Below are 13,612 nucleotides of genomic sequence, written 5' to 3' on the forward strand. Positions count from 1 at the left end.
CATTTTCTCTAATAACTTATGCAAAACCAATCAATCATGAAGAGGCTCTATAGGAAGATGTGTGGAAGAAAGCCATGCTTAAAGAATTAGAAGCAATTGAGAGGAATCACATCTGGGAATTGACTGAGAAAAGCTACCTCCTCACGAGAAAGCCATAGATGTAAAAAGTATATTCAAACTGAAATTGAATCCAAATGGGTCAGTAGCTAGACACAAAGCAAGGTTAGTGGTAAGAGGATTCAGGCAGAAGCCAAGGATGGACTCTACTAAAGTATTTGCTCCAGTAGCAAGGCTGGAGACAATGATATTGGTGATAGCTTTGGCTAGTAGCAATGGTTGGTCCCTATTCCACATGGATGTGAAATCAGCATTTCTAAATGGATTCTTAGATAAGGTGGTTTATGTTACTTAACCTCCAGGTTTTGAGATCAAAGGGAAGCAAAGAATGGTGTACAAGTTGAATAAGGCCTTGTATGGTCTTAAACAGGAACCTAGAGCATAGATAGAAGGATCGATTCATTTCTAATTCATAATGAATTCACCAAGTGCATAGTTGAATATGGTGTATATGTGAAAAGGAAAACTGAAGGAATACTTCTTATTTGCCTATATGTTGATGATTTGCATGTGAGTGGCAGCCATAGTGAAGAAATAGAGAAATTTAAAGCTAAGATGATGACTAAGTTTGAGATGTTAGACTTGGGCAAACTGTTATACATCTTTGGAATGGAATTCCTAACAACTTCATAAGGTATTATCTTACATAAGAGGAAATATGCAACTGATGTATTGAAGAGATTCAACATGATTGAGTGCAACCCAGCTACCACACTAGCAGAAGTGGATTTGAAGCTAGATGTTGCAAGTGATGATGATGATGAGGTTGATCCAACCTTGTTTAAGAAATTAATTGGCTATCTAAGGTACTTATGCAATAGTAGACCAAACATCGCATTCTCTATTGGGTTGGTTAGCAGATACATGCTTGAGCCAAGGAAAAGTCATTTGATGGTAGCCAAGAGAATTTTGAGGTACATCAAAGGCACACTTGAGTATGGTGTGTTATTTCCTAGCAACTAGTGAGCAAGAGAATGAATTGATGGGCTATTCTGACTCTGATTGGAGTGGGGATAGGTCAAACAAGAATAGCACTTTAGGCTACATATTCAAGTTCTTAGAGGCACCAATTTCATGGTGTTCTAAGAAGCAACTTGTGGTGGCACTCTCAACATGCGAAGCTGAGTATATAGCAAGGTCTTTTGTTGCTTATCAAGCTATGTGGCTTGACTTAGTGTTGAAGGAATTGAAGATTGACAAAGAAGCCAATACAACTGTTAGTGGATAACAAGTATGTTATTCATTTAGCTAAACCCAGTTTCTGATGGCAGAAGCAAACACATTGAAACAAAGTTCCATTTTCTTCAAGAGCAAGTCAATCATGGAAGGATTGAAGTTGTGTACTGCAAGTTGTTGATATATTGACAAAAGCCTTGAAGATTGATAGATTTGTAAAGTTGAAGGAAGCATTTGGTGTTGTAGATAGTAAGAGCTTTTCAATTAAGGGGAGATTTTAGTTAGTGAATAACTAATAATTCAAAAGTTAGGTGGGTTTGGAGGTTAGTTAGTTAATAACTAACTTGTGCCAGTTGTGTTAGTTAGTTTGTATTCACTCCACATATATATGGAGTTGATGTAATCCAATTTATAGATATTTTTCAATAACATTCATTCATCATCATTCTCTCTAAACATTGTCTTGCTCTATCATGTTAGACATGTTAATGGTGACTTTGTTGTTGCTAGAATCGCTTGAGCCAAGAACAACCTTCTGGAAGTTAAAGGTGAGTGAAGCTTTAGGCCTTTTACTGGCTACACAATGGCTCTACACTTCTGCTATGCATCAAGTTGTTTTTGAAACAGTTTGTAAGCATATCATGTCTTACTTTCCTAGCTTTCAGGTAAAGTTTGTGAGAAGACAAGCAAATATAGTTGTTAGTCTTGAAAAGCCAGTGACTGTTGTTGCTAGTCCCACGATTTATCATCGAATTCCTACTTGTATCGTTAAGTTTCTTACGAATGAGAAGCTATAAGATTTCCTCCATAAACAAAAAGTAAATTAAATTGCCTTTCTTTATGTCTACTTTATCTTTTTAACCGTTTATACATTTGAATCTACCATTTTTTAATCTCTATCTCTAAATTGAATTTAAAAAATTATCAATCTTATATCACAATTTGAATTCTTCATTGTAAATTAAAAATATAATATATTATATCAAAAATATTTTTTCATTGTGAATTTTAATTATAAATATATTTTACATATCAAAAAGATTTATTTTTGTTAATTTAATTATATAAAATAAAAATTTATTATGTATAATAACCAATCTAAAATACTAGTTTTGAAAGTAAATAAAAAATAAGAATCATTTTTTTTGGTTGGTATGTAGAATGAATTTAGTTGTAAAAATTTTCAAACCGAAATCTAATCACGAATTACTATATAAATAAAAGTTAATGAATCTTATAATAATTACTTTTAAAATATCTTCAAAACTTTTTAATTAGTTAATTCTATATAAATATTTACATTAATCAAAATTAAATTCTAACAGAGTTGTTTAAGTGTAAATAAAATATTGTAGGTTTCACACTCAAATACAATACCTAAATAGAGTTGTTTTTAAAAGTATGCATAATTGTGTGAAAAATGACTGATACAACGGCAAAAAAAGTCTTGTGGAAGGCTGTTATAAAAAAGATTGAGGTAAAAGTGGAGTCTCAATAAGGATTTGTACTTGGTAAACTTTGAACTCTTATGTTTTGGGAATTGCTAGGGGCACCAGATTGTTGGTGCACCTAGCAATTTTTTATAATTTCTAAAATACCCCTCAATGTTTCGGAAGAACCTTCTTCCGCAGTTAATGTTACAACTGTGGAAGAACCTTCCGTGTCATCTCACGGAAGAATCTTCTTCCATGGCTTCCTGTGGAAGAAGTTCTTCCGCGTTCTTCCGCGAGATCACATGGAAGAAGGTTCTTCCGCTGTTGTTATTTTCAACTACAGAAGAACCTTCTTCCGTGAGTTAATTTATTTTTTTTATTTTAAATTTTGGGATTATTTTGTATTTGTCTATATTATTTTGTATTTTGTATTTTGTATTTTACTATTACAAAATTTAATGCATATTTAATTAGGGTTATTATTACAAAATAAAAAATATTTATTTGATATATATTAAATTTTGTAATAATAAAAAAAATTGTGATAGTAAATAATTTTTATTTTAAAAAAAATATATGGATTAATTTTTTTTTATTTAATCTGGGTTACTATTACAAAATTTAATGTATACTTAATTTGAATTACTATTACAAAATTTAATGCATTAAATATTTTTGTAATAGTAACCCGAATTAATGCATTAAATATTTTTTATTTAATTCGGATTACTATTATAAAATTTAATGCATTAAATATTTTTGTAATAGTAACCAGAATTAAATATGCATTAAATATTTTTTATTTAATTCTGGTTACTATTACAAAATTTAGTGCATATTTAATTCAAGTTATTATTACAAAAGAAAAAATATTTATTTAATATATATTAATAGTAAAAAAATTTAAGATAGTAAATATTTTTTATTTTTAAAAAAATATGCGGATTAAATATTTTTGATTTAATCTGAATTACTATTACAAAATTTAATATATACTTAATTTGGATTACTATTACAAAATTTATGCATTAAATATTTTTGTAATAGTAATCCGAATTAATGCATTAAATATTTTTTTATTTAATTTGGATTACTATTATAAAATTTAATACATTAAATATTTTTGTAATAGTAACCAGAATTAAATATGCATTAAATATTTTTTATTTAATATATATTAAAAATTTTAATAATAAAAAAATTTGTGATAAATAATGTTACTATACATATCACAATATGTAAATTTAAATAATAAATTTTGTGATAATTAATTTTGATATAAATCATACTAATTATTTAATCTGTATATTTTTTTTAAAATAAAAAATATTTACTATTACAAATTTTTTACTATTACAAAATTTAATATATATTAAATAAATATTTTTTATTTTATAATAATAAATCGAATTAAATATGCATTAAATTTTGTAATAGTAACCTGAATTAAATAAAAAATATTTAATGTATTAATTCAGGTTACATTTACAAAAATATTTAATGCATTAAATTTTGTAATAGTAATTCAAATTAAATATACATTAAATTTTGTAATAGTAACTCAAATTAAATAAAAAAAATATTTAATTCATATATTTTTTTAAAAATAAAAGATATTTACTATCACAAATTTTTTTTACTATTACAAAATTTAATATATATTAAATAAATATTTTTTATTTTGTAATAATAACCCAAATTAAATATGCATTAAATTTTGTAATAGTAAAATATAAAATACAAAATATAAAATAATATAGACAAATACAAAATAATCCAAAAATTTAAAAACCAAAAAAACAAATTAACTCACGGAAGAAGGTTCTTTCACGCAGAAGAACCTTCTTTCGTGCAATTTCGCAAAAGAAGTTCTTCCGCGGGAATCTAGAGAAGAAGGTTCTTCCATTGTTGTTATTTTCAACTGCGGAAGAACCTTCTTCCGTTGCTTCCTGCGGAAGAAATTTTCTGCGAGATGACACGGAAGAAGGTTCTTCCGCAGTTGAAAATAACAACGGAAGAACCTTCTTCCGTATGAAGGTATCCGCATTTTTTAAACAAGGACAATTTTACCCATTCACATAATTGCTGGTGCACCTAGCAACTCCCTTATGTTTTTATACTCTCGTTTTGATGAGCTTATTAAGCGCATCCAAGAGTCTTCTGCATATTATTTAGTCGAGAGCTTATGAAGCATGCTAACAGTAGAGCGCATAGAGGTGAAAAATGAGATTATGGTGAGTTTGTTTTAACTTAAAAATAAATACTTTTTAAAAAAATAAATAGGATTTTCGTATTAAAATAAGGAAAAAAAAATTGATTTTAAAAAAAAACAATTTAGACATACACATTAAAAAAAATAAAAATTATTTATTTTATTAAAATAAGTATTTATTTCAACAAATAACTTTAAAACAAACTGATCCCATATCATTTTACAAGTTAACAATTAAGGGTTAGATCTACCTTACAAAGTCCGATCTATGTTAGGTATATGATATTGAAAAAAGCTTCAGGAGTTAAGGTGTTATTTGTTACCAAATGATGTTTTTTAAAACCCAGTTAGCGTATAACCATAAGACCAACCATGATTTATGCTATTCATTCTTGAATATTGGACAATGAAGAGTGAACAAGAGTCATGCAAAAATGAGGATGTTGCACTGAATCATTGAGCATAAAAGACAAGATACATATACTTATTTATCCCATATAGAAAAAATAAGAATGCCACCTATTAAGTAAACAGAGAAATAGACCGGAAGAAGCCCAAATAAGAGAGATCATATGGACAATAGGCCAATACTTGAGTTGAAGGGAAAAAGAGAAAAACTATGTACAAAACAGTTAAAAGGGCTAAATTTATATCTAATTTGCCTTTTTAAGACTTGCTTTGTGACAACATAATTTCATTTGATTCATATAACCAACAGCTAATGGGACAAGACCTCTGTAGTATTCACCAAGATACATCCAACATTAAAGAACTTGATGGTCCAGAATGCTTTGTTAGATGATGATAGAACCCTATGACATGCATTTCACTTAAATATTCATCGAGTATGTAAACAAATCTTTCCTAATGATCCATATAGGAATACGTGATAATTTCCCTCACAGTGAAAAACTTCTGTTTGTTACTTCTCATATTGGGAAAAAAAATATAATCAGGTAATTTTATATTTTTCCAAACAGGACTATAACTTCTTGCAGTTACTTCCCCTAATTTCACCTTTATGGTGTCTTAATTAGATATTTCAGGCATAAGAAACTATCCACTACTTAATCTAATAAGAGTGCTTTTAACAAATCCTTGCTGCAGGATTTTAGTAACTACAAAGCTACCAATGACATCAATTGTTGTTCAACTTCTTCCCAGTTCTTAACTTTGATCACCAGGGGATGCTCATCAGCTGAATTGGTCTTGGACCAAGGGTACGAGTTTTCATAATCAAAAAGTAGGACTCTAATTCCGGCTTCAGCGCACTCTATGGCGTATCTTGGGTTATCATCAATGAGAACCGTAGCATTTATAGACCTAACAGTATGCAAGGAATCTATCAGCAACTAATCATTGGAACAAGTAAGCTTTCAGCTTTTTGGATTTGCCTATCCAGAGCGTAGATAAAAAATGTTGACAAGGAAACAACGGATTTAGGCAAAAGCAGAGAAATGAAGGTGAGCAGGATTAAGTGGCATACCTACAAATCTCCGACTTTGGTCTAGACATCCCATCAAGGGCAAAGTGGTTTCCAAAGTGAATCTCCTGAAACAATCCTGAAAAATGCTTCTCTATCCACTCAAGTGTATGATCCTTGATTACATTTTGCCGAGATCTGATCATATAATATACAAATAGCTGTTAGTTGATGCTGACCAGATTCTGCTATAGGTTAAAGTAAAATAACTATTCAATACCAACATCATACGTTACAACTGATAGGCTACAAAATGTTGATAACTTCTGCAGGGATGTCTGAGCACCTGGGATAGGTTGGATCCCTGACTTGAAGTATGGTGTCTCAAAAAACTCATGAACACGGGTATTTGCTGCACAACAAGAAGGCATTCAGAACAACGCATAAACTTTATGAATTTCTTTAGGCATATAATCCTCATCATATAAAACAACTCAATAAAGTTATTGATTTGTTAGACTGTCCACATAATCAATAGTTTACATACAAGAATATGAATATGATAGAATCATAGATATTTAACATCCTGTAACCATGGGAAGCCCAAGGTCTGGAATATTTGGAGTGGGGAATATAGGAAGGCATTTTTCTCTGAGGAGCTGAGACTCTGGTTGTATCCTTTTTAAGAGCTTAGGCTCTCATTTTCCATTATCTTAATACTACACCTGCTCTATTTCTGTTGTTGGTGCTTCATTTGTATATACTGCAGCATGAATATAACTCAGGATCTTGGACTACTTTATTTTCTTTTTTCCCTTTTTTCCATGACAAGGGTTGCTCCCTATTAGCATGGTATGCAAAAAATTATAATTTGACAATTTTTTGGTCCACAATTACACTGATTTAAGAACTTGATTTACAATAGACCTGATCTCCTGAAAGATGCCAAATTTCAAAACATAACACACTCCAATCACCGAACTGCTGAAAATGAAATAAGAAAGACAAATAATTTATATCTAATTATCCCACAAATTTTCATAAGAAATGAAGTAGGAAGACAGAAGACTAATTCACAATTTCACACAATGCAATATCTATGTGATTGACAGATATGCAATTACCTTCATCACGTGAGCAGTTCCATATCTGCAATAGAAAAATGAAAGGTGCATCAGACTCACTTACAGACATGCTCATCAATGCAATACAATGGATTAAATGAGTTATTAAAAGCACAAATTATCTTTTCATCAGTGAAATTTCCATTCATAGCACCAAGGTGGTAGAAGCCAGATACACCTCATGCATACAGTACATTGCAGCTCAAGGAAAGATAATATAAATGTACTCAAAGAAAAATATGAAAAATCTACAGACGCCAAGAAACCCATCATAGAACAGAATTAAGAGTTAACAGAAATGCATGGTTCCATTTATACAAGCAGCTATCTATATATCTAATCACAATTCGAATTGTGAATTGTTAAGTTAATTTTTGAATTGTGAATCATTATTTGTATCAAATTGTAAGATTCAAAGACACAGTGAAAAATAGCTTGAATATATCATAAATAATCTATAGTATTCAATGTGATGTCAACTAGAAAATTAAATGACTGTAAGACTCTCAAACAATTTGGGCATCTAAACAATATTCAGTGCCCATGTGAATTTATTTCTCTGTCCTGGCTGGATCCTGTAAGTGAACCCATTAGTAATACATCTGTGACTTCCTTGCTACAAATAAAAGAGTTCATGGCAGAATTTCACTGATGACGCTTCATCACTTTGGTAGAGTTTGGTAGACACATTAGAACTGAGCTGAACATATCAGATGGGTTTGTTCTATGTTTGGTGTACTTTGAAAAGAAAGTAGAATAGGACATAAGGTTAAGAAGAAGTACCACAAAGTGTGAAACCAAGGAAAGCAAAACAGAACGTCTGTTTGCATGCCAACCACTACATTTGTGGAGAGGAGAGTTCCCCACTCATACTATGCAGGCAAAATGAAGAATAGATAACAACATGTGATACAATGCAAATTCCAACACCCTGATAAGAACCTTAGGAGAACCACACCACAAAAACTAGACGTTGTAGTTGGAGAGTCCAATGTCTTATAAACCCCATACTAGAATCTCATACTTCCAATGAGAGACTCAAATCCCATACCTTGCTATTGCAACTGGACCCTAACACGCCCTTAAGCTAACAAACCTTTAAAATTAGATGTATATAATTATCAATCATTAGTCATAGATTAAACATAAAATTACATCATGGAAGATCAATACCAAAGAAAATTAAATCATCTCAAATAAGCCTAATTCCATAAAAGTTGGGTTTCCATGCAACTGTTTTGCCAATAGCTTCTAATGCTACATCTGTTGTCATTTTTTTGGTATGAAATCTAAGGTTACAATTCTTTTGTAGAGGATTAGTGAATAAGGGGGGAAATGAGCCTTTGAAAGAACATGCGAGTTATTGTATTATTGTAAATACAAAATTTGTAAATTTCAAATTTCCAATTACTTATCATGAATAAAAAATAGAATTACTGAAAGCGCTATCAAGTGTACCTTGAAGAACTCATACACGTGATACTCAGAAACTGAACAATTTGATGAGTATCGATCTGCTATGAACTTGTTCAGAGCTGACACAAAGTTTCCTAATACTGTTTATATAAAAAAGCAAATGAAAAAAGTACACATTAAAGGAAAACACAAAAGTAGATAATGCTAGAGCTAAGTTTATGTTCTATGAATCACCAACAACGACATAAGTTCACATTTAGCAAAAAAAATTCAAAGAAAGGTTCAACTCAAACATTGACCAATTAAATTAAAGAAACTATACATAATACATGTAACATGCCTCAAGCTTATGTTTGAATTGCAGAATAAACTGACTGTTTCATGCACCCAGGGAGGGGGTTTCTGACTCAGTTTCTTAATCATTTAATGTTGTTTAAAAAATACACTAAAAAAAATAAAAGGACAGGAAATGCAATATCGATCCAGACTAATTGATGAAACTTGAACAGGATCACACAGGTTCTTCAAAGAAAATTACATGACAAAATAGTTAAGCCAGGCCTAAGAAGATACCATATAAGATTTAAAAAAAAAAAAAAAAGATGGGGGGCACATGCATACATCAATACATACCTTCATCAACATCAACAGCAACAACAAGTTTCTGGGGCAATTGTTGATCAGAGAAACAAAAGGGTTTGGTGGGACTTCCACCCAAAGATCTATCTTCAACATCAATACCCTTCTCTAAACCACCTAACAAGGGAGGGTGAGGAACACATGCAAAACCATTGGGTTTTTTCTTTTCCTTCACAAAGACCCTATTGGCATTATCACCGCTATTGGCATCAAAACAGGCTTTAAGAGTGAATCCAACGTTTCTGTTAGCCTCAGAGGAAGAAACAGAAGGAAAATGGGAAAAGGCCCTACTTAAATGGGAACAAGGATCATAGCCTAACATAAGAGCCATGAGAAGAAGAACAAGAAGAAGAAGAAGAAGATAATGGCAATGCTGAAACAAGAAGCACACAGGGCCTTGCAGGTTCTTTAATTTAAATATAGCAACAACACCATATATAATCTTACTAAAAAAAACAATATTCTCTTACGAAAAAGCCGAGACCTTTTTGACTTGCCACCACTCAATAGAACAATTTAATTATGCATCAAGGACCAAACTTTCATTGGACACTCTCATTCAGAAGCAAAAGGACCTCTTCCTAACAGATAAAATCTCAAAATGGGAATGTCTGAACAATATATTAATGAGATTTCAGAAAATAAAAAACAAAACTTGGCAAACCTCGGACACAAACAGAATTGACATGAAACCTGCGAGAAAAATAAATGGGTTGGCACGAGAAGAATCTCTAGAAGATATTAAATTATAATAGAGCAAGAGGGGTTGAAGAAAGGTGAAACTTCTCAGATCTTGATTTCTCTCCCAACGTTATATACAGGATCAAGGCGGCTCATATAGACACGAGTGGCTCCTTTTGAAAGATTAATGTTAACTAACTAATAATTAACATAATCTTTGTTGTCCAAAAAAAAACAATAAGATAAACTTGAATTACTTGCTGTCGATAAGCCTTCACACTCCTAGCAAGTAATCTACTCATATCTAAAGAATTTGATATATTTAATTTATCTTCTATCACAAAAATAAAAATAACTCCTAAAATTAAAAATTATTTATTATTAGAGAAAATATAAGATAAAATTATTTTTTTTCTATTTATATTATCTTAGAAATCAACTTGAGATCTTAACATTTAATTTCATTCCATTTCTTAAAGTTTGGTAAATCAACTTTATTCTAATTTATATTCTAATATCTACTTACTTCAATTTCTTTAACTTGTTTTACTACGTAAAAAATGTGTTTGACTATTTGGTAAAAAAATATTCTTTTAGTAATTTTTAGTGTTTTTTAAATCAATATTTAAAGTAATGTTTTTTAATTTCTAACTTTAATTTTTATTTTTTTTATTTTTATCCTTAATATATTCATCAATTTTTTTATAATATTTTTTTAAAATAAATCATTATTTTATTAGTTTTATATTATTTTACATTTTCAAATACTTTAGTAGCTAATTTTGCTAAAAATAATCATAACCTAAATTATAAGTATTTAGTATAATTAATTGTCAAATTTTGCTAAAAATAATCATAACCTAAATTATAAGTATTTAGTATAATTAATTGTCAAAATAGCTCAAAAGTATAAAATATCTGATAAATAATAAAATTATGATTTATTTAAAAAAATGATAATCAAGAAATTAAATAAATATATTAGAGACAAAAATAGAATCAGATATAAAAAAAATTAAAAGCTAATATTTTAAAGTAACTTTTAAAAAAATACTAAAAATTACTATAAAAAAAACTAGTTAAAATTTATTAGCCAACATTGGCAATAAGTATATTTTTACTTACGACAATTGAGTGAAAAATTGAAATGATCTTTTTATAATAAAAATAACATCATACCATGCATATAAATGAAAACAATAAAATATTAATTATTAAAGAGTGTTAAAAAAAAGTGTTAATTAATTGACTCATAACTCTCCCTTTTGCTTTAAAAGGATGTTGCGTTTTGCATTTTGTTTCTTATTATCAAACTTAAAAGTTTGGATCCTAAGGTTCACGAGGATTAATGGAGGTGTTAAAGTTTAATATACACTTATAAATATATTTATAAATTACAGATCGATAAAATTCTAATATAAACAGTGAAAAATCACATTTTTATAGGATATAAATCTGTTATACATGTAAAATATAATGAGAGAGAGAGGAGATGTGTATGGATGAAGTAATTTGGATAATAAATTAATTATTTTTAAATTACTAAATTCGTACATAAATTAAAAATGATAATTTCTCTTAAGAGAAAAGGTTAAATTTTGTTGATTTAATTTAACGTAGACTAGAAAACATAAATTAAAACAAATAATTAACACCTTATTTCTCATTTTTAGTTTGCCCGTATTTATCTGTCGAAAAAAAAAAAAAAAGAAGCTTGTTCGTACTTATGTGATTGCTTATTTATATTTACCTCAAATTTTGTGTTAACATAACATCTGCCACTGAAAGTGCGAAGTAGAACTGGAAAGATACAGGAACCGGTGGTGGAATGGCTATTCTATTCACATGAAAAAAAGTGTCCCACCAATAACGCAATCAGAAAATAAAAATTAAGTTAATTTTTAAATTATACAACTTTAATATTCTAATTCTAATATTTAAAACAAATTCATTGATTTTTTTTCAAAAGTTATTTAACTTGGTCTTTTTTATACAAAATGATAAATACAAATAAAACAAATATTTTTTAATAAAGTCAGGAACTAACCAAGAATTTTTAACCATCCCAAATAAAAATAAAAAATTTATAAAAATTTGAGAAGTAATTAAAGAATTTTTTTAAAAAAAAATATTTGTATTAATTATTATTTTAATATTTAATTTCAGAAATTAAACAATAATGTTTTTGGATAGAGAAATTTAAGAGTTTAATTGTTACATATTAGTATTAATGTAATAAAATTTCTGCACTTTTTCAACGTAAAATTGCTTATAGAAATTAAAAATTCGTAATATATATATATATAAAAGACAAATTGAAATAAAGGTCAGTGTCGGTAGAGTTTCTGTTACTTTCCCAATGAATCGAAAAGCAAAAAATGGACACCAAGCAAAAAAAATTATCGTTCCCTTATGTATCTGGACACACATAGTGAAATGTAGTATACGGGCCGAAAGCTTAGTTTTGAATAGGATTGATGGCTTAATATTTTTATTGAAAATGCGATATAATTTGGAAAAGTTGATAGAATTTATTAAGACGTTATGTTTTTTTTCTTTTTCTTATCCATAAATTAACATGAATTTACAACAAAGAACTACTTTACTCTACCAAGTCTCTTGATTAAATTTGAGAAAACATTTTTCAAGAATAATTATAAATATATTAAATATCATTTAATTTTTATTTTATTCCTTGATTCTAAAGATTTACATATAGAAACACCAAAAGAAAGTTGTTAAAAAAATTAAATAGTGTCTTTTATAATTATTTAAAAATTAAAAGAAAAAGCATTTTGTTAAAGTGAAAGAAATCCTAACTTCTTTTTCTCTTTTACAGGAAGTAAGGTATTCCAATAGTCTGAAAAGTTATGAGATAAATCTTAGAGGTGTAAAGATTATTAAAGTGAGTTTTGTCTCTTCCAACGAATATGTAAATCAACCCTTTTAGTAAGCTTAAGAAACTCAATGATTTGCTCTCCAAGCAAATGATGAACTTTAGTTGAGAGAAAAGAAAATGAATATAAGTGTGAGGAAACAAATAATGAAACCAATTGAAGAGAGTGTAAAGTAAGGTTGTTTGGTTGAAGTAAAAGAAAGTAAAAAAAAAGAAAAAATATTTGAATTAAAGTATTTGGTAGATAAGAAAAGAAAATAATTTAATAGTAAAGAAAAATGTATTGTTATTATTTATTATAAATTATTTCACTCTTAATATTAGTATTTATTATTTTTATTATTATTAGTTACTATTTGTATTTTTATATTTATTATTTAATAATAATATCTTATTTTATTCATAATATTTATAATCAATTTATCAAAATAATAATGATAATAATAATAATAACAATTAATTTATAATATATATATTATTGTTGGACCTAGTTGA

The 13,612-nt window shown here is 28.5% G+C and overlaps 2 protein-coding genes across 2 annotated transcripts; one reads left to right on the top strand and one right to left on the bottom strand.

Annotated features, from left to right (window-relative positions):
- Window positions 1-804: 804 nt before the first annotated feature.
- Window positions 805-1,345, top strand: LOC106794337 (secreted RxLR effector protein 161-like). Its single transcript, XM_014761581.1, has 2 exons — window positions 805-1,031; window positions 1,135-1,345. Exons 1-2 carry the CDS (start codon window positions 805-807, stop codon window positions 1,343-1,345), a joined length of 438 nt encoding a protein of 145 aa, XP_014617067.1.
- A 4,527-nt stretch (window positions 1,346-5,872) lies between these two features.
- On the bottom strand, window positions 5,873-10,398 carry LOC100810501 (uncharacterized). Its single transcript, XM_003533761.5, has 6 exons — window positions 9,535-10,398; window positions 8,944-9,041; window positions 7,486-7,510; window positions 6,653-6,773; window positions 6,425-6,559; window positions 5,873-6,261 (listed from the first exon to the last, which is right to left on the bottom strand). Exons 1-6 carry the CDS (start codon window positions 9,869-9,871, stop codon window positions 6,057-6,059), a joined length of 921 nt encoding a protein of 306 aa, XP_003533809.1. The 5' UTR covers window positions 9,872-10,398; the 3' UTR covers window positions 5,873-6,056.
- Between the last annotated feature and the right edge of the window lie 3,214 nt (window positions 10,399-13,612).

This window comes from Glycine max, chromosome 9, assembly GCF_000004515.6.
Source record: "Glycine max cultivar Williams 82 chromosome 9, Glycine_max_v4.0, whole genome shotgun sequence".
In the NCBI taxonomy this organism is placed as follows: Eukaryota; Viridiplantae; Streptophyta; class Magnoliopsida; order Fabales; family Fabaceae; genus Glycine; species Glycine max.